A 27,507-nucleotide genomic window follows, 5' to 3' on the forward strand; every position below is an offset into this window, starting at 1 on the left:
GGGGACTTCTATCCCAAGCACAAACAGTTTCATCTTTGTTATCTGGGTGGGGACGGCTCAGTCCCGAAACCCACTGAATTCAATTCAAATTCTAACCCTGGCTGAAACCCAGCCAGGAGCCAACCTGGGACTCCATCCACAAGCCCCTTTCAGCTTGTAGCCAAAGCCCCCTATTATAAAGGAGCCAGACTGAAGTCCTCTCTTTGCACAGGTCCCAAACATGGCAACTTACGCCTGGCACACCAAGGATCTCTGCCCACTAGATCTCTGTTTTCAGTGCCCTCTTATCCTCTACCTTCAACTTTACTAACAAGACTTTAACTTTGTTTCTAAACCCCATAATAAACCTTTGTTATCAATCTAAATTTTTGGGTCTATAAATTCCTTTAAGGGGACTCTTGCGCTGCCACTAGACCTCATTTTACTCCGTATCCTTGGGCTGAATCCAAAGGGCAGGGGAGCTCTATTTGACTCCCTGTACCCCAAACCTGCTACTAGACCTCAATTAAACCCTAATTTCATTTGGGTACCCCAATTCTAGACCTCATCAAAATGATCATTGATGCTACCAGAAAAACTGAAAATTCATCTGAGGCTACTATCTGGGTCATGATAGGTATACTTAAGAAAAGGTAGGGGAATAAATAAGGAAAGATAATAATGGTAGGTCATATTTGTATCACTTGTTAGTTGGAAAAAATATATATTCTTCTTTGATCCTTTTAAAAAGTAGATAGTAATACACCTGTCAGATTGGCTAAGTTAACAGGAAAAGATAATGAATGTTAAAGGGGATGTGGGAAAACAGGCACTAATACATCGTTGGTGTGAACAAATCCAGCCATTTTGGAGAGCAATATGGAACTATGCCCAAAGAGCTATCAAAATGTGCATACCCACTGATCCAGCAGTATCTCTACTGGGCCTATATCCCAAAGAGATCATAAAAAAGGGAAAAGAACCCATGTGTGCAAAAATATTTGTGGCAGCCCTTTCTGTAATGGCAAGGAACTGGAAACTGAATGGATGCCCATGAGTTGGGAAATGACTGAATAAGTTATGGTATATGGATGTAAGGGAATATGGAATATTATTGTTCTATAAGAAACGATCAACAAGATGACTTCAGAAAGATCTGGAGAGACTTACAGGAACTGATGCTAAGTGAAGTGAATAGAACCAAGAGAACATTGTATTTAGTAACAACAAGATTATGCAATAATCAACTCTGATGGACTTGGCTCTTTTCAATGATCAATGAGATCATTCAGGCTCATTCTAATGGAGAGAGCCCTTTTGCACCCAGAGAGAGGACTGTGGGGATTGAGTATAGATCACAACATAGTATTTTCACTCTTTTTGTTGTTTGCTTGTATTTTGTTTTCTCTAATTTTTTTGATCTGATTTTTCATATGCAGCATGAAAAATGTGAAAATATGTATAGAAGAATTACACATGTTTAATCTACATTGGATTATTTGCCTTCTAGGGGAAAGAATGGAGAACAAACTTGGAACACAACCTTTTACAAAGGTAAATATTGAAAACTATATATGCTTTATAAAATATATGTATATATTTTAAAATAAAAAGCTTTATTTTAAAAAGTAGGTATTAAAAATATTGTAATCTCCTCCCCTTTAGCCCTCTCCCCATTCCAGTTTAGAAATGAAAAGACTTGAGGATTGGGAAGTCAAGGAATTTGTCTAAGGTGGTACAGCAAGTTATAGCAGGTTTGCATTATCAGGACAGGTAGAAATCACTCATCTAGAATTAATGGCTTTCCCATTCCAGAAAGTATAGAAATGAAATTTACTTGTATAAGCACAAAATCTTAAGAGCCGGAAGAGATTTTGGAGATAATTTCCTCTATGAGGAAACAGGTTCACAGATTGCTTGACTTGTCAAGGATCAGCACAAAGTATCTAAAAGAGAACGCTGAGCTGAGGTCCATGGACTCTCACCCTCTGCATGCTGTACCGGCATCCATGGATGTCCCAGATTTTCTTGTTTAAACTCCTTCTGCAGATAAGGAAATCAAGGCCAGAAGCTCAAAATCACACAGGTCCTCAGTGGCAGCATTGAGGTAAAACCCACTTCTCCTAACTTCCAGTCTAAGTGTAATTTCCACCCCACCAGGATTCTTCCCTCTCTCCAATCTTCCCCACTCTCACTAATAATCTCCCTGACCCATTTCAAGTTGAACAGTTCTCTTTTCAGAAAAGGATAAAAGGCAGCTCATGCATAGAGAACACAGAGCTCACTCTGAATGCTGGAATACAATTACAGTTCAAAACAGAAATGCTGCCCTTGAAAACAGTTGTTGCTGAATTAATGACCAGATTGTTAGGTGTGTTACCTCAGCTTTGCTTTGGGCAGCTAATTAGCAAATGGGTCATTAAATTCAACTAGTAGCAAGTGGCTTTCCAGGCATTTTTGCTGCTGACTTTCCAAATGTGCCAGTTTTGTAGGAGGGGAAAAGCTTCCTGATGACTGCAGACCCAAATTCTGGCCTTCTTCTACTGGTAATCAACTGCAAGAAGCCCCAGGGTAATAGCTGAGTGCAGGGCATCTTCTAAACTCCAGTGCCAAAGTGGACAGTGGATGCCGCAGTGCAGGAATGAGTTCATGTCTGCAAAGTACTTTCCCTTCAGGAAGGAAGGAAGGAAGGAAGGAAGGAAGGAAGGGAGAAGAGGGGTGAGGCTGTACTTACTGTGTAGCTGCTGATCAATGCTGTTCACTCTGGGCTTAGCAGCACAGCACAGATATTGATGGACTTGACCCTATTCTTGATGGAGTGGAAATGAGCTGCTCACCTGGAGAAGAGGGGCTGACTTCTTCCTGCCACTAGGGAGCCATTTAGGGCTCTAGAAACAGCCTCTTGCATTGTCTTCCCCAGTGACCAACTGGGCTAAGTGCCTCTCTCCCCAAGGTGAGCTGCTGTTTCTCAGACAGTCACTTGTTTACTGGTTGGATCAGATCCACAAAGAGGACACGTGGAAAGATTTGTGAAGTACTTAAAATAGAATATTAAGGCCAGAAGGGGCCTTGGGAGATCATTTAGTGCAGCCTTTTCATTCTACAGGGGGAGGAACTGGAGGAATTAGAGACCCAGAGAAGACTCTTATCCAAGGCTGTAGAGACAGCCTGAGATACAGCTGGCACAGAAGCTTAGCTCTCTTTGACTCCCAGGATCCAAGAACTTGAAAACATTACTTTGTTTTACATAATCCTAACGTGGTGTGGTTTAATGGAAACTGGCAGATGTCTCTTGACCCTCCAGTTTCACCATCAAATTTAATACGCTCACTGACAATCTGACACCGGAGATTCAGTGTTTTGGAATGCTCTTCAAGCCCCTCTTTTAAAAAAGATGCTAAAAAAAAAAAAACAAACCCTGGGAGGGCTACCAGTAACTTACATCTTGGTGCAAACTAGGTTTTAAACCACATTTTCATCAGAATAATTAGGATACAGTGGGAATATAACAACACACATTTCAAAAGTGCTTTAAAGAGTTCAATCTGAGATGATGGGTTTTGATGGGATGGAGAGGAACAGGTGATTTGGACAATGGGGCACTATGAGTAACTGTCTGGATGGGGGTTTTGGTACATATGGGTAAATAAAAGATGGGCTCTCTGGTTCTAGAAAGGGCAGTAGGAGTATACTAATTAGTAGAAAGTCTGAAGGTAAACTCTACCTAGTTTTTGTTGAGAGGATTATATTATAAAAATAAAAGTTAAGTATGATAATAATTAGAATCTTAAAATTTATAGATGAAAGTTATCTTAATGATATCTCATTCAGCTTTCTCATTGAAAAACTGAGACAGAAAGATAAAATGCCTAGTTAGAGAATAAATAGATGATCTGGGTCTTCAGAGGCCAAGAAAGTGGTATTTCTTTTAGTCCATACAGCCTCCCTGAGAGCCCAAAACAAGATTGCCCCATGACAGTACTGTCACTCTGCTGGCCACGGGCCACAAAGTGAGCCAGAGAAGTCCCCTTCACACCACTGGAAGGCCAGCATGAAGCAGGCTGGCCACTAGTCCTTCTGCTGCCCACAGCAAGGGGGAAGAACAAACTATGGGATGGGGGCACTAGGCACAGGTCTTTGGTGAATCAATTTACCCAAGTCAGTGAGATGTAAGTGGGATTAAATATCCCAAACCTACAAGTTTCATGCTCTTGGCAGACATCAAGAACATCCCCTTTGAAGAGAGCAGGCCCATGCCTGCAAGTACAATACTGATTTTCTTGATGTTGAGAAGAGTGTATCTATACTCTCTGAGCCTAAGAAGATGGGAGAAGGGACTAGAAAAAGTTGAGACATGGAGGAGGGATGGAGAATAGAAAGCAATTTGGGGTGTGTGTGTGTGTGTGTGTGTTTTCTTGGTGAGGCAATTGAGTTTAAGTGACTTGGTTACAGGTAGGAAGTCTTAAGTCGGACTTGAACTCAGGTTCACCTTACTCTAACCACTGCCCCATCCTGCCCCATTGCTGAAGATGTTGAGGGCAGATTCTTACTTTACTTCACATGGGATGCTGAAATTCTTTAATTTTCCTAAAGGAGGCCTCCAAGCAGAGTACCTGTGGGTCATGAGTGGATTTTTCAGAAAAGTAGAGACCCAGGGAGAGGATGACATTTCAGAGAAAGCCCTCTGGAAGCCTATAGCTGCCCACAAGTTGCTCCTGGTGGTGGTTCCCCCTTTTACAAGGTGCACTTGGGCCAGGATAATTTAAGACATGCCAGGGTTCTGGGCAGAGGTTGTAGAGAAGCTGATTTAGCCTCGACCCACAATATTATTACCAGAGAAGTTTCAGAACTCTTAAACTGACTACCTTCATTTCAACTACTTCAACCCTGCAAAGTTTTCTTTGATCCTCCTTGGCCACTTTGACCCCCAACAGACCTTTCTTTCAAAAAATTCAAAAAACCCTTAGTCAAAGGGCAAAACTGGGGGTCTTAGATTTATTCTGGTCTGGATGGGTCATTTTGGGGTAAACCCTAGGGCCTGCCTACTACTACAGGCCCTTCTTGAGTGCTGGTGATAATGGGTGTCCAAGCTTTCTAGCATCCCATGAGCTGAGTCAATTTTGGGAGCATATTATTATCCTTACAGTACAAGTCTGGGGAAATACTTATCATTTGTCAGATTGTCTAAACATAATCACTTCAGATATTTGTCTCCATTAAATTTAAAGATCTTAGGCTCATTAAACCGAATGCTCTTCAATGGGATTTTCCATATGGAATAAATCTCCCTGGAAGAATCTTTTCTGGAAAGCTGCCCTGGATAGAGGAGTGAGCGATGACTAGCAGGGATGGGTCTCCATCCTCCACAGCAGCAGGTGCCGCCTTGCAGCCTCTCAGTGGAGTGGGCATGCCAAAAGTGCCCTGCCTGCAGCTTGAGGGAGAGCGTGCTCAGCAGACCCTAAGGAGAGCTGAGAGAAATGGTTCAGCTCCAGAGCAATTCTCTTTTAACAACTTCCTAATCCCCTTCTGCGGTGTTTCTGTTTTTAAAACAGAACCACATGTGCACATCCAAGTGTGACCCCAACACCAGAAATCACCCACACACAACTAGGCACACTTGCCAGAAACCATCAAGGAGTCATTGATACAGATTCTTCATCACCCACCCCCCACTTTGAAGAATCACTCAAGCCAATTTAGGTTTTCTTATTATCACATTTTAGATACAAACAACAAAATTATTTTTTTAAGGAGGAATATATGAAAGATGACAACACTTAAGAAGATAAATCTGAAGACATCAGCACTAAGCTGTAACCTCTTTACTAATGGGAAAAAAAAAGATTCTCCCACTGTAATAACATTTAATCCCCAGAAGCTAATCTAAATGTAACACTCAAAAGAAGACAAAAGACGGCACAAAAGGGAAAGGGCCCTGGCCGCTGTCTTTTGGGACTCCCGCTTTATCCCTGGAGCGAGAGCATTACCAGAGCTCGAATGAAATGCTATTTTATTCTCTGTTGTGTGGAGGGGATTAACAAGTTGTCTTCTCAAAACCCGGTTTGGGTCATGGATCTCTGAGCACCATGGACAGGCTGAAGCCGGGCTTGCAGATGGGGGGAGGCTGACCCCTTTGATGCACCTGGTCAGTGAGGTACAGAGTTAACTCACCAGGGTGAGTGGGAGTGTGGAGGGGCAGAACAGGTCCACCATCTCAAATCAGGTTTTAACAGATCAGATTTTTAGATGGGAAAACAGGAATGTAGCCATTAGATTTCAAGACTCAAAGTCTAAGTGCCTTCCTCTAGTAACTGTTAACTCTGGGGATGCATGAAGAGGACAATTCAGAAAGGGTTAGGGCACCATGTTTCATCTTCTGGCCTGGCTTCTTCATGCTTACACGATAGGGTGTGTTTCTTGGCAAACTGACTACTTTCATTTCAACTACTTCAACCCTGCAAAGTTTTCTTTGACCCTCCTTGGCCACTTTGACCCCCAACAGATCCTTCTTTCAAAAAATTCAAAAACCCCTAGTCAAAGGGCAAAACTGGAGCTCCTAGATTTATTCTGGTCTGGATGGGTCATTTTGGGGTAGAGGAGAGCTGACAGTCAGAAGCAAAAATGGTCAGGCAAGAGTAGTACTTCTATTGTTTGTGATTTTGAGACTGACATAAAGGTATACTGAATATATCTTTTTCCTAAAAATTATCCAAAATAAAATAAGACTCCACAATTTCCCTCAGAAACACATTCTTGTATCTCACAATCTTTATAGTCAAAGAAGTTCTAAATAACTACACTCCATTCTTTTGGAGGCACTTTAAGTCTATTCCCTTCCTGTCTGTTCGCTGTCAGTCAGGTAAGAGAGGAGAATCCTGAGCTGGGAAGGGACCTTGAAAATCCTCTAGCCCATCTTACCTATGCATGAATCCCAGCTCTCTGACTTACAAGCTCTGGGGCTTTGGGCAAATCACTTCCCTAAACTGGACTTCAATTTTCTCATTAGTTTTTCTCCATTTCTGAATCCTACAGTACTCTATAATCAACTTCTGAGAAGTCATCTAGCCTCCAAGATTTCCATATCATATTCTTAGTACATAACTCCAAGCCAAATAGAAAATAGCCACCTGTTGACTGAATGGTGATAATAGCAACTCTGGATAACTGAAAACATGCAAATGAATGGGAAAATTTTTATAGACAGTTTCTCATTTAAAAGTTTCATATCTCAAGTGAATGTAAATTGTTAGCACTACTCTGTAAGAAATGACCAGCAGGAGGAATACAGAGAGGCCTGGAGAGACTTACATGACCTGTTGCTGAGTGAAATGAGCAGAACCAGAAGATCACTATACACTTCAACAACAATGCTGTATGAAGATGTATTCTGATGGAAGTGGAAATCTTCAACATAAAGAAGATCCAACTCACTTCCAGTTGATCAATGATGGACAGAAACAACTACACCCAGAGAAGGAACACTGGGAAGTGAATGTAAATTGTTAGCACTGCTGTCTATCTACCCAGGTTACTTATACCTTCGGAATCTAATACTTAACGTGCAACAAAAAATGGGATTTACACACATATATTGTATCTAGGTTATATTGTAACACATGTAAAATGTATGGGATTACCTGTCATCGGGGGGAGGGAGTGGAGGGAGGGAGGGGATAAATTGGAAAAATGAATACAAGGGATATTATAAAAAAAAAATAAAAAAAAGAAAAAAAAAGAAAAAAAGTTTCATATCTCAAATACAAACATAATTTTGTCAAATGTTTAAGAATATGAATCAATCCCCAATTGATAAATGGTCAAAAGATATGAACTGGCAGTTTTCTGATGAAGATATCAAAACTACATATAGTCATGAAAAGTGCTGCAAATTACTATTGATTAGAGAAGTACAAATTAAAAATCTGAGATATCATTTTACACCTATATCCAATTGACTAAAATGATAGAACAACAAATGTTGGATATGAAAAAATTGGCATACTGATTCTCTACTGGTAGCATTGTGAACTAATCTAACATCTGAAAATACACCCAAAGAGTTATAAATCTGTGTATACCCCATGACCCACCATTATTGGGTGATTAGAGAACTTATCTATTCTAAAATATTTACATCCACTCACTCTCTCTGTGATAGCAAAGAGCTGGATACTGAGGGAATGCCTTGTCAAGTTGTGGAATATGATTGTGATGGAATACTACTACTAAGCCATAAGAAGTGATGAGCTGGTTGATTTTAGAAAAACATGTAAAGATTTGCCTGAAATAATGAAGAGTGAAATGAATAGAACCAAGACAACACTGTACATAATAATAGCAATGTTGCTCTAAGAACAACTCTGAATGAGTTAGAGTATTGCAAATACTCACCTACTACAAAGGACATATGAAGGAAGATGCTATTCATTCTCCAGAGAAAAAATTAGTAAAAAGAAGTTATGTGTAGTGTCTAATGTGGAAAGGAAAGGAGGAGAAAATATTTGCATGCAGAGAACAAAAGAGAACTTATAAGGAAGTACAAAAAAAGCAGAGTAACTTTGAAAATGATGTATAGTATTACGTTTTTTTTAAAAAGTAAATTATGTAAAATATTTTATATTTGAATCCTCTTTTATGCTGTGTCGCATACATATTCTTTTTTTGGTCTTTTTGTGTTTAACTTCAAAATGAATAAAAAAATACATATGATCCCCAAACTTTACTTAGTCCAATAAAGTTGCAATCTCTTTCTCATTCAATCATTTTAATATACCCGACTAACTGGCTGCTTTGGGTTTCTTCCATCATCTTGCCAACTATCAAAGTAAAATGGCCAGTGGACAGGCATCAGAGAATAAGAGAAAACTGGACAGATAGTTTCTTTGTAATTGAGAGCTCAATGCACTCTAATAAGATCTAAACAATGGCAAAACATTGAAGAAGGGTCCCAGAAAACCATATTGCGGAATGTGAAAAGATAAAAGTGACCTCAAGATCTTCTAGTTCAAAACTCCGTAGGTGAAGCTGAGGTCTAGAAAAAAGGAAATTGCCTGACCAAGGTCATATATCTCCCAAGAAATAGGGTTGGTATGAAATTTTTCCACCAAAAGTCTATATCCTTAGTCTATATTCTGTTCTTATAAGTTTTTTTGTTTTTTTACCATGACTATATGCAAACCCATATTGTCTAGTTTTGCTTATTTATGTCAAAATATAGTGTACCTAATTCTTACTTGTAAGGGCCCTTTAAATGGGCGGACACAGTGCATCGGGAGATTGAGGCCCAGAAGTATTAGGACTGCCCTTGGGCGGGATCCTGGCCATATTGAGATAGTTTCGTAATGGGTGACTCTCTCGCTGATTGGCTGTGTGTGTGACCTCATAGGCCCTATGTAAGCCCACTGCAGGCAGCAACCGCCCTCTTTAACCTCCTGCTGTTCACCCTGGCTCCCCAGCTGGGTGGCCAAGCCAAGATGGGTAGCCAAAAGAGGTAAGGGTTTTGGTAGTGAACACATGGGTCTTCTGACCAGGTGTTCACCAGGGAACCAACAAGTCAGGGCATCAGTTAAGGCATTATGTGAGTAGGTATAATAAAGGCTTTTAAGATTACACGTGGTTGTTCTTGAGTGCGCTACCGGTTACTAAGCTATAGATTCAAGAGATTGTGGCCAGAGACCTTAGAAGGCCTCAGAGGAGGCGAGCCGGGTAGAGCTCACACTGCAAAGGACAGTGGTCAAAGGTACTCTGGTGGGTCCAGGACAGACTAGTAATTGTAACTGCCAGGAGAGCACGTTACACTTACTGAATATCTTCTTTCTGCTCTGGATTGAAATGAGCTCTGTCAGTGGTTAGTAGCACCCAGGGTAAGGGTGGAAATTGGGTTCTGGCATTACTTTGCCTTAAAGTATCCCTTGAAGCATGAAGGATCATCTCAAGGATCTCCCATAGTCGTACAGGTTTTCTGTGTGCCCTGGAGATAAGCTAGGAACAACCAAGAGGAGGGTCTTCTGTATTTCTATATCATAGACCCTATTCAATTCAGACTCTAGATATGGTTTTGAATTTGTCCCCTATTTCTATAACAAAAAATCTACTTATTTTAAATATATATATATATATATATATATATATATATATATATATATATATTCCTTATATTTTGGACTCCTTCAGTAACTACCTTAACTAATTTTTCTACTCTCTTTCAGTCTACCTTTCATATATAGTAGAGCAGGAATAAGAATTTATCCAACTGTTATAATGAACATGTCAAAAGACCACAGTGGTTCCCAATTGCCTCTTATATCAAAACTACAAATCATGTGCTTCAAGACTTTTTACTAGTTGCACCTCACATCCCCTCAATTGCTCTCATCTCCTATTTCATCCTGGCATATACACTTTAATACAGGTTTGTACAGCTCTACACAATCTCACTTGAGTCCTTATATCCCTCTCTCTCATTTTTGAGAAAATTTCCTTTACCTTCTTAGAGAAATTCAAAACTTCTCTTATCAAGCTTTCTGAGACTGATCCTATCTTCCTTTTCTTCGCGCATTCTAAAAATTCCTCCTTCCATGTAAGAGGCAATATGATATAGAGGAAAAAGTGCTACATTTGGGAGCAAGGAGACAGCTGGGTTCAAATCTCATTTCTATTGTAACTTAAGAGACCAGTCATTTAAACTGAGACTGTTTCTTCATATATATAATTGTGATACATACCCATAGAACCTAACTCATATGTTAGGGGAATCAAATAATATATTTGAAGTGCTCTGTAAATCTTAAAAGTGTTGTACAGATTATTAGCTTTTGTTATATTTACCATGCATATATGTCTATAAACCTAAAGGGAACTATATGTCTATTTCTCTTGTATTTGTTTTTTTGTCTTTTTTTGTATCTGGATTGTTTTCCTCCACTAGGTGTGAATATAACAGTGGATAGCTTTTGGCCTGTGCTTTTTTCTGTAGAAATACTCTGTAATTCTATTTCTTCTCTGTCCAACCTAGCCTTGGTCTTAGAGGAGCAAATGATGATCTGGGGGTGCTATTATTTGCTTACATATGAAGAAAAATGAGAAATCTGTGGGAGAGATTCCAACCAAGTGGCTCACTCACTCACTTTTCCCATGTTATCACTCACCATGTGGGGAATGATAGTTGATAGCTATTAATGTCAGTCTGTTGAGTGTTTTGGTCTTGGTAAGGGGCCCAGTGACCTGATGATCCTGCTTGGCTGCACTCATCATCTCTATCACTAAGAAGAGATACTTAAAAGATTTTCTGAGGATGATATCTCCTTACCAGTTCCCAACAGTTTTGAGAAATTATTTTTTTAAAAAATAGCCCTAACTTGAAGATTTAACAGGATCAGAGAAAGACTATGAAGAATTTCCCACTTTTCCTCTGATTCTGAAGCCACTGAGATCTCCAGAGATTTCCATTGCCCATATTTCCCCTGTAATCTATGCTGGACAGTTCTATTAGAAGCAACCTCATTTGGTAGAAAGAGTAATTGAATTGAAGTTAGAGGACATAGGGTTTTTTCTAATCTTGTTGGGCTTCTCGTTATCTATCTGACCTTGGTAAGATACTTAACATCTCTGGGTCTGAGGGTCTTTAATTGTAAAATCAATCAATCAAGACTAGGTGCTCTCTCTTTCTTTTAATTTTTTTTTGGGGGGTGGGGAAAGGACAAGGCAATTGGGGTTAAATGATTTGCCCAGGATCACACAGCTAGTAAAGATGCTAAATGTGTCTAAGACCTCATTTGAACTCAGGTCCTCCTGACTCCAAGGCAGATGCTCTAACCACTGAACAATCTGAGCTGCCCCCAAGTGATTTCTTAAAGGTGATTGCTTAAAGTCCATGTTGCCTCCACATCTGTGGTCTTACCAATATCATTTCAAAGATAGCATATCTTAAACTTAATTCATCTCCCCTTCCTAAAATCTTCCCTTCAAACTTTCCTATTTCTGATACATATCCATGCTATCATTCATTTCAAAATCTTGGAATGATAATTTTTGGCTCTTCTGTCCTTCAAACTCTAATTAGTAGCTAAATCTACTTCTATTTCCACACAACATTTCACTTCTTTCTCCTTTCTACTTATAATAATCCTAGTTTGGTTTTATCACTTCTCTGTTAGGTCCTTAGTGATCTCTCCTCCTTAATCCATGTATAGCTAGCTGGCATTTTTTTTAAAGGCACAAGTCTGTTATTCTCCTGCTTTAAAATACTGAGTTGGTTCCTACTGCTTATAATAGGAAACACTGCACCTCAACTTATCTTAGGAGCTCCTCATTTAACATTACAAAATGAATTTGCTCCACATTCTAGACTCTAAACTTACAACAAAACCCATTAGCTTTCTCCCTATTCCTCTGTTATTGTTATGCTTCCAGTCCTGCAGGCTCAAAACCTATGAGTCATCCTGGACTCCTCAACTATCTTACCCCAAATATTCAAAAGCTGTTGTCAAGTCAGTTTGAAGTCAGAAATGACACTGACTACTACTCTTCTGACACTGCTACCATTCTGGTGCAAACCCTCATTACCTCAAGCCTGGACCTATTAAAATAGTCTGCTGGCAGATCTGCCTGCCTAAAGTCTCTCCCAATACTAATCCATCCTGCACATTCAGTCATTAAAGTGATTTTTCTAAAATGCAGGTTAAAAATTTGTTATCCTCTCAATGAAGTCCAGTGGCTCCCTATTGCCTCCAGGTGCAAATACAAAATGTTGTGGCATTTAAAGCCCTTCAGTCCCTCTGCTACCTTCATAACCTAGATGTCCCTCTTATACCTTATTCCCCAGAACATATTCTTCAATATAACACTGACCTCCTAAGCTGGTCCATGAACAAGATACTTTTTTTTTTTCTCACTCCAGGCATTCTTTCTGGCTGCCTCCCCAGCTCCAAGCACTGATTTCCTTGGTTTCCTTTAATTCCCAACTAAAATCCCAGTATCCCCAATCCCTCTTAATTCCATTGCCTTCCTTTTGTTAATTATTTCTACTTTTTGTTAGTTATTTCCAATTTATCTTGTGTATAGCTTGTGCTATATATATGTTTGTTTGCCTGTTGTCTCCTCATTAGACTGTAAGGCCCTTAAGGACAGAAACTGTCTTTTGCCTCTTTTTGTATCCCCAATGCTTACACACTGCCTGGCACATAATAGATACTTAATAAATGTTTACTATTTGATAGAAAACAGTATTATCTTCAAGAAACAAGAATGTAGGCAAGGTGAATAACATAAGGCTGGAAAATAATAAAATAAGGCTGGAAAAGCAAGTTGGGGTCAGATAACTGTTTTTCCCTAGAGACAACAAGAAGCCACTGAAGTTTGTTGAGTAGAGAGACATGGTCAGACCTATGCTTAGGAAAATCATTCTGGCAGTTGTGGGAAGGGAAGGAGGAGGAAACAAGGGAGACCATCTTTTAGTAATAAATTTTTTCCCCAATTACATGTAAAAACAATTTTAAACATTTGGGTTTTTAAAATTTTGAGTTCCAAATTCTTTCCCTCCTTTCCTCTATTCTCTCTCCATCCGCCTCCCTGAGATAAGCAGCATGATACTTGATGTGGGTTATATATGTGCAATCATGCAAAACACAGGGAAATAATCTTTTAAACCTCATTTTGATGAGGTTCAGGCGCAGGGCAGTGTTTTGTGGGAACCCCTTCTGGTCGGCACAGAGCCTGAAAAGTTAGACTGGCAAAAAGAAGTTTATTGTTGGACCTGAGAAGTTAGCCTTTGTTAGGAAGACTGACTTCCTCAGTGGCAAAGTAAAGTTCCTAGCAGAGAAATTCCGACAGAGAAGTAAAGAGGGATGTAGTCCTGTTAGGGAAACAGGTGATAGAGATATAGAGGGGCTGACACTGAGAAGAGAATTTCTTCTCAGTGGGCAGAGGGTCCTTACAGGCAGCTATACCAAGGAGAGAGAGGTTCCTTGGCATGGCATGTTCCTGCTTTTAAGTCCTCTGCAAAGAAGTACCCCAAGTTTCCCCTTTTAATAATTTGAAACTTTGGTTGGGGGGGTATAGTTTGAGCTGAAATTAGACCAAGATCTTTGCAAATTAAATAGAAATTTTTCAATTGAATTGAGTAGTTCTAGACTAATCTTCAACTCAAATAGAAGTCTATAGAAATCTAGATCTCCAATTGGGCTAAGTAGAAGTGGTCCTGGGCTCAATTAATCCCACCAAGATAACAGAATGAAACCATTTTATCTTGATTCCCTGAGGCAGGCCTCTCCCTGGAGAGTTCAAGAAGAGTTTCTTCCTTTCAAGGAGTTCTCAAGCTTTTAACTCATGGTTCCTCCCCCCCCAACCCCCCAGCAAGTCAGGACAGTATGGGGTTCCCTCATCATTTCAATAGAGGAAGTGACTTGTCCAAGATCATACCAATTGTTAAGTATCAAGGATGTGGCAAGTAACTTTCTAGACCATTATTTTCAACTACATTTGCCCTCTTTTCCTGTTCTATTTTGACTACTCCAGGTCCTTGTTATGTGATTCTCTTTGGGGTATATGGTTATTTATTGGGGTATATGGTTATTTATTGACTGCCTTTCCAGGTACTTCGGTTTTCTCATTTCTAAAAACAGACAAATTCCAGCTGGTTACACTAACCTCACTGTTGTTGTGAGACTGAATGCCATCTGCCCAGGTCACAAAGAGCATGCTGTGACACACCAAGAATGAGGGGGAAAAACACCAGAGAAAGACAGGGAAATCCCCAGGAAGTCAATCAGTCAGTCAACAAAGAACCTGCTTGCTAGTCCTGAAGACATTTCCATGAGAGAAAATGGGGTTCAGTTTCTAAAGGGCAAAACTATAATAATAAAAAGTGCAAAACTATAATAATAATTTGCCTGACCTTTGAAGAGGCAGACATCCCAGTTTAGATTGCATCTAAAGAAGCTGGCATAGGAAAGGAGAATGGCATTTGAGTAGGAAGCCTAGGGAATACGACAGTAGTCAAAGCAATTCTACTCCAGGAATTCAGAATGGAGAGAAATGAGGGCTGCAGTGCAAGGAAGTCTTGCCACACAGGGACGAGTGTGTGGCTCTGAAGGATCCTTGAACCAGCAACCATGATATCAGGGAGTTCCTTGCCTGGGCTAGGTAAGGTAGTCCTTCCTCTATCCACATGGTACCCCTAACAAGTCTGCCTGAAATGCTCTGCTTCTGCCCCTTCTAATCTCCTAGGATATGTACGAACCATTTTAGAGGGAAGCCAGTTTTTTTCAGAGGTTTTATGTTCTTAGTTCCTCCTCTAAGTTTCATTACTGCTGCCTTCCTCCAAGAGAATTCCAAATCAGTTCCAGCTGTGGTGAAATTAGCTTTAAACTTGACATCCTGATTTGTCCACCTCTTAAAGGGCCATGTAAATCACTCTGAATAATGTTTTGGCAAACTCCCAAATAGGAAATTTCCCTCTGGAAAGGACAAGAGAAGTAAAGTAAAGCCCTGCTATTTCATACTAACTAGGGGAGCTGTCTGAATTACATATTTAAAAATGCTATTTTCAATTCACTTCAGTCATCATTTATTGGGCATTTCTTCTATGTAAGAACCAATGCTCAGAACTAAGTGTGACTATGGAAATAAGCGCGCAGGATTCCTGATCTGAAGTCAAGTAGAGGGAATGACACACATACAAATAACTATAATAGAATAAAAATGGAGAGACAAAACATATGCTTAGAAGAGTTCAAGTGAAGGAGGGGTCACTTCTGGCTGGGCAGCTGGAGCTTACAGAGAGAGCTGAGCCCAGAGTCAGGAAGACTTGAGACACTTGGGTGTGGGACTCTGAGCAAGATCACTTCATTTGTCTGCCTTAGTTTCTTCATCTGTAAAATGAGGATAATAGCACTTTCATTCCAGGATTGTTATGATGAATAAATGAGAAAATAATTGTAAAGCATTAGCAGTCTGGAATAGAGTAAGCACTATATAAATGTTAGTGAGTTATTCTTGTTTTAGGTCTTGTTTTAGCTTGAGGCTAGATTTTGAACTTGGGTCTGATTCAGGACTCCAGGCCTGGCAACATTGCTCTCTTCTGCAACCACCTAGCTGCCCCAAGAACCAAATTGGTTGTTTGGGACAAAAAGACCTACCCAAATTGACTACTCAGAGATCACTCATAGAAAGCAGAATTATTTATTAGAATCTCGAGACGCGGACTCCATCCTGGTCTGCGAGCCAAATTTCACAGCAGGATAGGGTCAGAGCCTTGAAAATTCTTACAGCTTTTATACATTTCAGACAAAGAACCTCCAAAATCCTGCTCTCTATATGTTGTGATTGGTCACATAAGTCTACTGTTCCCCTAGTTGGCCAGTGGAATGTAGTAGACAAGGTGATACACAGCTTCTTCGGCCATGTTAGATAATAGAATGTAGTCCAGGCCTTATCTAAAATTACATGACTCCTGAGAAGATGAAACTGAAGCCTATAACTTGATCTATTTTAGCTATCAGTCTCTGATAAATATGTACTGTAAGTTCTTCACCTTTTCCCACACAGACTTTGTCTTAGTTTCCTCATCTATAAAATGAGTAGAAGGAAATGACAAATCACTTCTGTCTTTTCACAAAGAAATCCCAAAACGGATCATGAAGAATCAAACAAGACTGAAAAAACAACTGAGAGCTGAGATTCTTATTCTTATTACTTTTTTTTTATTTAGAATTTTTTCCCACAGTATATATGCATGAGCAATTTTTTTTATAACATTATCCCTTGTATTCATTTTTTCCAAATTATCCTCCCCTCCCTTCCACTCCCTCCCCCCGATGACAGGCAATCCCATACATTTTACATGTGTTACAATATAACCTAGATATAATATATGTGTGTAAATACCATTTTCTTGTTGCACATTAAGTACTGGATTCCGAAGGTACAAGTAACCTGGGTAGATAGACAGTAGTGCTAACAATTTACATTCACTTCCCAGTGTTCCTTCTCTGGGTGTAGTTATTTCATCATTGATCAACTGGAAGTGAGTTGGATCTTCTTTATGTTGAAAATATCCACTTCCTTCAGTTATTCTTATTACTTTAATGGGAAAGGTTTCAGCCAGGAAAAGGAAGGACTTGATCTATACTTTTAAGAAAGATTTAAATTGTCAGGGGGTTTGGGGAAAGAGTATTATAAGAGTGAGCCTAGGAAAGAAAAAAGGATGGGAATTATGTTTGGTGAATGTCCAGAGGTTCAACTTGGTTAGGGTGTGAGGAGGTGTGGCTTAGTTCAAACACACAGTAATTTATAAATCTTTGCTTCAGTGAATAAGCAATAAACCATCAGCATTTTCTCCCAATTGAATCTGGTGGTTTCAAGGGTGCAGAAAACTCCCAGTAGGGAGACCCTGTCTCCTGGTTAAAGGACACCAAGCTGTGTCTCTCCACAAATCTCTCCACAAGCCCACACCATCATCTCCCCATCAAGAGCCTGTCTCCTGCCCTTGACTCTGACCCATCAACTTTTGTCAGGTGTCCCCGGAATCACCTTCCTGGGTAACTCCCTCAAGTGCTCCATCTTTTCCCTCACCTTTCCTGCTGCTCCTCTTTAGGTAACCTTAGCATATAAACAACATCTTGAGGGTAGAGAATACGTTCCTAGCTTGTACTGGTGTTTCTCCCCTTTACCGCACCCCTTCCTGATTTCTCCCCTCCCCCAACTCCAAACCCCTAGATTTGTGTAACCCTTTCTTAAGGAGAGAAAGTGTAAATGTTCAGTTCAGGTAAAATAAACACAAGTATCTTATAAGTAGAGAGCAAATTAGTGATTCATCCTTGGATCAAAGGTCTTGAGGCATTGTTTACTAAGATCAAGGAAATGGTTAATAACCTCCTTCCCCAACTCAATTGTTTTAACCTCTTTGAGAGATGACTGTTTGTGTGGCCAGTAACCTACACTACAAGTTTTGACAATGAGAGGCATAGACAGGCTCTGAATGCTTCCCAGGGGAAGAGGACTGAAGGTTGTCATAAAAAATAGATGTGACACAGTAAATACAGTCTGTCCCCTGGGGTCTTAATCTCTTCCTTCAGAAAATCCAAACAATTCCTGCTGCTGGGTAGTTGTAGCTGTTTTTGTGTGTGCGGTTACATTGGATTCCATTTCTTCAAACACACAATTCTTCTGGTGCCAAAAACGTCTGCCTTCCACAATCAACACCTTCCCCTTTCTATTCCATTTATTTAAAACTTCTCTAATGATTCAGAAAAGAAGGCACCAATTTTCCTGGGTGAATTCTCAGATAACCAGTCTATGTACACTGGACTTCACCCAAGCATAAATGAATCAGAGAAACTCGATGGTCCCAAGGCAGGGCAGGAGGGTCTTTCACAGTGACATAATTCTGGTGCCATTTTCTAGATTTGTAGCTTCTGGCAAGTCATTTACCCTCTGAGCTCTACTTAGTTTATTAGTTTTGTAAAATTGGGATAGGAATTGTTCAACTATCTTCTCCTAATTAGATGGTGAAGATCAAATGAGGCAATTAAATAAAAAGCTCTTTGTATACTGTAAAATATGTGTAAAGTATGGTTCAAATATATGGGTTTATAATAACAACAATAATAAAAGTGCTTCTTCCTTTTATCATATAGTCTAATTGAAAACCCACAGTATTTTAGGTTCTATATAACTCCTAAAAAAAAACTTCTGCCATTTCTCTTATCTACTGGCTAGCTGAAAAATGTTTGGAGGAAATGTTCTACTATCTTGGAAGAAAAATCCAAAAATATTGCTGCTGCCACTAGTTGGCATTTTTACAGTACTTATAAAGCAATTTACAATCATTAGTTAGTCCCATATATCTCCCAGTCAAGGAATTTTCCTACGTGTAAGCAAAATGATTTCTGAATTGCTCCTTATTTGGTTTGTATGAAGGAGAAATCTGTTGATAGAGTGTGGAACTGAAAGTTGGGGCACCAAAGGCAATTCCTGCCTGGCCTGGGATGAGCTCATTCATTCTAGACTCATTAGGGTCTACTCAAAATGTGTTTTATCATTCTGTGATCACCACTACCCTCAGGGCCTAGAGCTAGTCCAGACTGGGAGGAAGAGGGGATATTCATTTGAATACTTCAAACACCTGTGATTTCAGTAGGGTGGATAGTTCTCCTTCCTAAGGAGACTGAAATACCAATTGTGCTTTAGTTAGAAGATCTACATAGAGCTGCTGTCAAGGAAGAAATTCATCACCTTTTTGGGAAAAATGTCAATATGAAAAGTTCTAGCCAAATTTAGCTCCCTCTGAAATAGAGGTTCTTAAACCTTCTTGTGACTAATGACCCCTTGGATGTGAAGGCTTCTAGTGAAGCCTATGGATCTGTCATACTTTTAAATGCATAATATTAAACATGTAAGAGTACAAAGGAAAACCAATTATGTGATGAACAATTATATAAAACATAAAAACACAGATTTGATTGACTTCAGGTTAAAAGCTACTGTTTTATAACTGTCTCATAAAGAAAATATGTGTGTGAAATGAAGTGCTAGATCAAAAAAATCAAATTATGAAAAGAGAAACATTTGGTGATATTTAGGGAGGGAAAAAGGCAAAAACAAGACAGTACTGCTCTTATTGTCTTCAGATCCCTACCAACTCTACTGTGGGTAAAGACTTTGTACCTGTTCCAAACAAGATTCCACTTAAAAGGAAGATCCCAGAAATAATGATTATCAAAGAATGTCAAATGCACTGTTCCAGGCAGAAGGCTAACCACTTTTGTGGCTACTAGCAATCACTTACTCCTAAGGTTCTACACTGAGAAATCAGTAACTCCAATAATTACAGAGAATAAACACCAGGGGAGTGAGATACTTTCAACAGATAAAGCTGGAAACATGAGCAAATATAAGAAAATAATGCAATGGGAGAAAAAAAAAGCAACCCCACTATGAGCTAAAAAAGAACATAAGGATAAAACTCCAGAGGAAAATAATGCTTCAATATTTACAAGAAATCTAGAAATTAGAAGAATTTGGCCAAAAGAACTATAAGAATAGATGGAAAAATTATTTTTAAAAGAATGAAGGGAACTTCTGAGAAAATGAAACCTTTTAAAAGGTTTCAGAAAAACTCAACTCCCTCTAAAACCATCTCAAAGATAGGGAAAAATATATAATATATATTAAAAATATATATATAAAAGTCAGTATATAAACATCATTAACTGCTTTCTTTATGGTAGGGCATTGTACTAAATGTTGGGGGGTACAAAGAAAGCAAAAAATAGACCCTGCTCAGTCTAATCGGAAAAGATAACATGTAAACAACTATGTACAAGTAAGCTATATAAAGGATAAATTGGAGATGATGAACTAGAAATAAGAAAAATTGGGAAAGCTTAGGATTTTAGTTAGGACTTGAAAGAAGTCATAGAAGCCTCGAGGCAGAAATGAAGAAGGAGAGCATCCCATGCCCAAAGCCTAGAGATGGAGTGTTTTGTGGGAGGAATGACAAGAAAACCATGGTCAGCTTAGTGAAGAGTACCTGATGGGGAGACAGGTGTAAGTCTTCTTGCAGGCTAAGAGGGGCCTAGGCCAAAGAGCTTTGATGCCAAACAAAGTACTTTGTGTTTGGCTCTTGGGAGTGATGAGAAATCACTGAGTATGCCATGACTTAAATGCTCCCCCCTCTTCTGCTCTGACTACTGATCTCCTTGACTTCCTTTTAAGTCTCAACTAAAATCCCATCTTCTATGGCAAGTCTTCTCAAATCTTCCTCAGTTCCACTGTCTTCTACCAACTTATCCTGTATATGATTGACTTTGTATGTCTGTTTGTTAGACTCCTCTTCCTGTGTTCAAATCTATTAGATTTTAACATTCTTGAGGGCAGAGACTATTACCCTCTTTTTGTATTCCTAGGATTTAACATTTTGTATTCTCAGTTTAACACATTTTTGACTGATTACAGGATGGATGGGAGTGAGAAGAGACTTGAGGAAGGAAAGAGGAACAAGCATTTATGTTGTTATATCACGTTAAGTACTTTATAAATATGATTTCTTTAGCTCCCCAGCAGGCTGTTGCAACAATCCAGCATGAAGTAATATGATAAAGGCATGTGCCAGGGCAGTAGTAATGCCAGAGGATAGAAGGGAGTGTGTGAGAAAGATGATACAGTAAAGTAGCCCTTGGCAACAAACTGGACATGGGGTGGTAAAAGGCTGTGGAGATCTGAGGATGACTCCTGAGTTGTAAGAGGGTGTACCCAACAGTAAAAGGAAAGCTAGAAGAGAGCAGGAACTGTTAGGAAAAGATAAGTTTAGTTTTCAGTATCATGAGTGTTCATATTTCTACAGGATACCCAATAAGCAGCTGGAAATCATCAAATGTACCTATGTCCAGGCTGGACTCTTACCCACATTCAGCATTACAAAGATTGATGGGAAGGGGTCAGCTTCTCCCTTAGCCATAACTATGAAAAATTCTCTTCCTAATTTTTTTAATGATGTCACCTTTAGCTTGCTTCATTTTAGGCTTACTGGGAAATAAGATTTAAATAATTGTGATATATTTTGATATGTCATCTTAATGACATCTTTTCTTTGTATTGTATATATTTTTCCTAGTGTTATTTCCACTTTTCAATAGTTATCCTTTATAACAAAGAATTTAAAAGAGGACAAAAATTTAGTCAAAAAGACAAAAATAGTTTAGTCAAACTAGAGAACCTATTAAAAAAGTCTGGCTTCATAGGCAATTCTATATAAGATGACCTCTCTTCTCTCTTTTTCTTTGGGACTAAGATGGGACATACAATTTTATAGCATTCACTTAACATTGTTTTATTGTGTTCTTCTTTCCTTTTATAATGTAGTCTCTGTATATTATTTTTGTGGTTCTGTTTACTTTAATCTGCATTAATTTGTTAGTCTTCCCATGATTCCCATTTCCCATCAAAATCCATCCTATTCATTGCCTCTTTATGTGAAATTTTCAAGTACTAAAACCTGATAACCCATTTACCAGCTCATAATTATAAGTCAATGTTTACAAGCACTTACTATATGCTAGGTGCTGTGCCAAGGACATTATAATTATCTCATTTGACCCTCACAGCAGTCCTGTTTCCCAGTTTCCCAATAATCAGCTTCCTCGAATTAGGAAATTGAGGCAGAGGTTAAGTGACTTGCCTAGGACCACAAGGTTAGTAAGTAATGAGAAACTATATTTCAACTCGGGACTTTGACTCCAGACCCAGAGCTCGATTCATTGTACCACCTAGCTGATTATCTACTGTTTCTAGTTTTGTCCTTTAAAGAATTCCATGAGATATATGGCCCCAATGCATGAAGGCATGTATGCATGAATGGAGAGATTTATTAAACACTTACTATGGGGGTCAGGCCCTGTGCTCAATCCCACAGATACAAACAGAAAACGCTAGACAGGCTCTGCAGACAGGAGCTTACCATCTGATTGGTGGAGAGAACAAATAAAGGAGGAGACCCGCAGAGTACATGGAGAAAGAAATCCTAAGGACTCTATTATCAAGGCCTGGGGTTCTGAGGGGATAAGCATTGGGTCAAATAACAGTGGCCCAGGGTCTGCAGGTCTTGTGTCCTCCATCCTGTCAGAAGGATCAGAGCTGGGAACTGAGCTCATCAAGCAGCCATGCTGAATGGCCCAGAAAAAGGGCATCTAGACAGGATGCAAAGTTCCTCACACCCAAAATATTCTGTGTTGTTGCTGTGGGTCAGTCACTTCCATCAGGTCTGACTCTTTGTGACCTCATCTGGGCTTTTCTTGGCAAAAGTATTGCAGTGGTTTTCTTCTCTAGCTCATCTGACAGAGGAGGAAACTGAGGCAAACCAAGATATGTGATTTGCCTGGAGTCACACAGCTAGGAAGTGTCTGAGGCCAGATTTGAACACAGGAAGAGGAGTCCTGACCCCCAGGACCAGCGACATTGGACCACCGGAGGCACTATTGTGGTACTAAAGAACTGGGAAGAAGTAAATACCCACTGACTGGGGAATGGTTAAACAAAGTATGGCACATGAATGTATTTGACTTATAAGAAATGATGAATATGAAAATGCAAAGAATCATGAAATTAATATGAACTAATACAAAGTGAAATAAATATAGAACTAGGAAAAATAATATATGTAACACCACAGTTTGCAAATGGAAAGAACAGCAACAAAAACAATAAAACTAAATGTTGGATAGTTAATAAAATCAAGGCTGGCCCTGAAGAAGAGAGGAGGAAATGCTGCTGTTCCTTCTTTGTAGCACTTTGGGATTTTGTGTAAAGAATGTTGCATATGTACTCTTAAGACTTTTTAATTTGTTAGTTTTGCTTAATTGCAGTTTTTTCCATTTTTCCTTTTTTGTTATATTTCTGGAAAGGGAAGGAGGTATCTGTCTGAAAATGAAGGTTATATAAAAACAAAAAATATCAATAAAAACCATTTAAAAAATAAGAAAAAGAAAAGAGGGAAGAAATGGATAATAGTTAACAAGAAAAAAAGAAAAACAATGACCTGGGTCTGTTTTGCATGGAGAGGTTGGGAAAAGACTGGGTTGCAGAATTATCCAATCCAAGCTATGTTCTATTATTTTTTTAGAACCTCTTTCTTTTTCCTTTAAAAAAAGAAAGGGGACAGCTAGGTGGTGCAGTGGACAGAGCCCCAGCCCTGAAGTTCAGGAGTACCTGAGTTCAAATCTGGCCACAGACACTTAACACTTCCTGGCTGTGTGACCCTGGGCAAGTCACTTAACCCCAATTGTCTCAGGGGGGAAAAAAAGGTAAGAGAGAAAAAAAAATTCATCAGCTGGCAGCTCTCTAACAATAAATTCATTTCAAACTTATACTTAGGAGTTTTTCAGTCTGAAAGGAGTTAAAGAGTTTGCAATCTGCCGCCATAACTTCCAAGGACCACCTATGGTTTCTTGGTCTAGGACAACATACGACAAAAACACACTTTGATGCTTCTTCATAGAAAGGTGGAAGAATACTTATATGCTGTAATTTATATACTATCAGATTGGGCTGCTTATTAACATTTTCTTTGTTACCAGGAAGGAGCTACAAAGAATGTAGCAATAACAGGAATAACTATGGCATAAAAACAAAAGACAGAAATAAAATTTAAAAAATGTTAATACAAAAAACAATGCTCAAATCCATAGTTATCCTCAAAACATGAAGAGACAGCAGAATAAGACAGTAGAAAATAGCAAAGATGTACAAATTTGCAGAGCCTGCACTGGCTTCAAGGGACTTATAAACTAATTTTGGCACATACATACATACATACGTATATATATATATATATATATATATATATATATATGTATATGTATATATATATATATATATATAAATATATATATAAAGACAAAAAAGTATTTTTTTTCTTGGAGACAGGATGATGATCTTCCAAGGGAACCTTTCTTTTAGTTCATATATATATATATACACAAATGCTATAAAATTCAAATGAGGCCCATCTTGGTAGCAAGGCTACTAACTCAAAGTCAAGATATGAGCAAAGATATCTAGATAGATAGGACTACAAATGGCCAATGACAAGTAGACCAATTTAATTGGAAATGAAAGATTTTAGTGGAGAAGGTGTAGTCCATAAATCTGGAATGGAAAGTGGGGAAAGGCTGTGTAGAAATGTCAAATTGACAGAAGGTTGTAACATACAGGAAACTTTTACAAAGATTAATCTGGAAGCGTGGGAATGGGGGAGAATGGGAAGAAGAGCTCAGAAACAGAGAAGACCACCTAGAAAGCTGTTATAGTACCTTATATGGGTGCAATGCTTAGCAACTTCTAAGTAGCAAAGGGTACTACTGGTGCTCCAGTACAACTAGAACAAATCTAGGAGCTCTGAGGAATGTTGGGCCTGGGGCCCCTGGAACACATGGAGAAGTGAGCCAACATGGAAAGCTCAGGGAACATTCAGGGTAACACTGGCTCTGAGATTATTTCGGAGGATTTTCCTTCTAAAGTACCATTGGGACTTGAGAGGATTTATTTTTCTTCTCCCTATCTTCCTTATTACATTCTCACCTTTAGGTAGAGAACAGTCTGAATTCTTGGATAGCTCCAAAAGTCTTAGAGTTGCTAAATGATTCAGGGCAGGTTTTAAAGAATACTTAAGAAACAAGAAAGGGCAAATACTTAACATCCAGTTGTCTTCTCCCCCTTGATCACAAACATTCAGGATAGAACAAATCTGCCTATGAATCTTTTTAGGCCAGTAACCCCCAAAACCAGCTTTTCTGGTATTCCAAAGTATCTCTAGAGGGCATATCCCAAATTCTCAAAACAAAAAATTAGTTTTATTATTAATTTGCATCTAAAAAATCTTCTGCATAGCACCTTCAGAAGTGTAAAGATGTGTGAAAGTCTACTAGTGAAATCAAATTAATGATGTCAGGAGAATAGGATAGATATCACAAGGTATAAAAAGTCAAGATTTGTTGTTGGGTTGGAGGCTGGGAGTGACAATACCTATGATTTTCATGATGAGCATCTTAGTCTTTGTTTGGGAAGTGTGTCTATTTCATTTTCTTGGCCTTGTCCCTTTCCACAGCTTTTTCAGGCTATTTCTTGATTGTCTATCTCTTCTAGGTAATGAGGGACAGTATTAAATACAGCATCTGCTGCTATTGCAATCTCCCATTGTTGGGAAACTGTTGTGTCTCTTTGTGTCTCTATTTTCTTAGTGATCACACTATTTCCATTCTGTCATTTGATGGTCGTCTTTGTTATAATTTCTTTCCAAGCTCTCCTCCCATCATGGAATTGGAGATTCTCTGACTTTTCTTAGCATTTGCATAAACTGAAGCTAGAACTATAATGGATACCAACAGCGTTGGCCAATGGATAGCTAAGTTTCAGGACAAAGAAAAATAGCTTTTAAAAGAAGTTTCTAATTTCAGTTTCTCCAAAGGCTGAGAAAAGAATCAGAGAATTGCTAATCCAGTCATAGGAGGAGAGCTTGGAAAGAAGTTATAACAAAGAGATCATCAAGTAACAGGATGGAATAATGTAATCTCCTAACTTCTCTAACTCAATCTATACCTCAAGTTGCCAATGAGTTGGTAAAAGAAAGAGGTAATATGGTCAATTGAGGATGACCACTTTCTCCATTTCTAAGTTTGAAGAATGATGGCATTATTATGTACTTCTAGACAGTTGGGATTAAGTGGTAGAGGCAGCTTTATATTCACTTGTAACAGGATAAGATATTCACAAATATATGCTAAGTTTTGCAAAGAACAAAAGGTAAATCCTTACTTTATTGTGTCCTCCAGCCGAGTAGCTGCCTCATGGAATTGTTGTGATGACAGTTTGTACATTTCAGCATTCTGCAATTAAAAAAAATCCACATAGGAAAAAAACTTTGTATTAAATTTATTTGATATAGGACTTATATAAGATAATCAGAATATGTACATCCATATATGTATATAAATAGCAAACCAGGAGCCGTTTCCCAAGAACTTTCCTCGAAATAACAGCAAACAATCATGTGAAAAAATGCTTGGAAGTCACTAATAAGAAAAATGCAAATAAAAACTCTATGTAGAAACTTTATTTAGAAAGTTTTGCTTCATACCCTGTAAATTGATGAAGCTGACAAAAGACAGAGATAATGTTGTTGGAGGGGTTGTGGGAACATAGGCACAATAAAGTGCTGTCAGTGCAGCTGTGAATTAATAAAAACATTCTGGGGAGCAAGTTGAAATTATGCAAATAAAGTGACTGACCTTTGATCCAGAGACAGATTTCAATACCAGGCTTATTCCCTGAAGTTTCCAATATAGAAAAATAATTTATAGCTACCATGAAGAATGCAGCCAAGGAAAGTAGGAGAAAGTAAAGAGAACAAGCATTGATGTGAGGCTTAATTATGGTTTCAGGTACTATACTATGTAGTTTTTTTAAAAAAAATAAACATTATTTCATTTAATTCTCAAACCACTCTGGGAGGGAGGTTTTGAATAGATGTACATTTATTGAAGAATGGCCAAATAAACTTGGACACATGGATAAAACAGAAAACTGCTGTGCTGTCAAGAAACAACAGCTATTATGAATACAGAGAAGCTGGAAAGATTTCTATTAACTGATGCAGAATAAATTAAGTAGAGCCAAGAAAACAATATATACAATGACTACAACATTATTAGTCCAAAGAAGGTATATGAAAAGATCTTCCTTTCCTTTCCACATCTTTGCAGAGGTTGTAAGTCCATGTATTTGGTATACCGCACACATTTTCAGGCTCTCTCTCTCTCTCCCCCTTTTTTGCTGTACTGATTCATTTTGTTGCTTTTTTCTTCTTTTTTTTCCTCTTTAAAAATATTATGTTACATGAAAGCTCACTGGTAAGGATTAAGGGGAGATATATCAATGGAAATTTTGGTGTTGTAAAAAAAATAGACTAACAAAAATTTATTGTAAAAATATGCACAAAATAAACAAACTGTTCTAAGACCTAACTAATTCTGCTCC

The 27,507-nt window shown here is 38.6% G+C and overlaps 1 protein-coding gene across 8 annotated transcripts in view; it reads right to left on the reverse strand.

The window, feature by feature from the left end:
* CHCHD6 (coiled-coil-helix-coiled-coil-helix domain containing 6) overlaps nt 1–27,507 on the reverse strand; it is a 339,494-nt gene that overhangs the window by 38,829 nt on the left and 273,158 nt on the right. For all 8 annotated transcript variants that reach the window (XR_012484954.1, XR_012484952.1, XR_012484953.1 and 5 more), the window contains one exon: nt 26,287–26,357. Coding sequence is in view for 4 of the 8 variants with exons in the window: in XM_074283786.1 (XP_074139887.1) it covers nt 26,287–26,357 (71 nt within the window). In the remaining 4 variants the exon portion in view is untranslated. The remainder of the gene's footprint in view (nt 1–26,286; nt 26,358–27,507) is intronic.

The sequence above is a fragment of the Sminthopsis crassicaudata genome, chromosome 1, assembly GCF_048593235.1.
Source record: "Sminthopsis crassicaudata isolate SCR6 chromosome 1, ASM4859323v1, whole genome shotgun sequence".
NCBI lineage: Eukaryota > Metazoa > Chordata > Mammalia > Dasyuromorphia > Dasyuridae > Sminthopsis > Sminthopsis crassicaudata.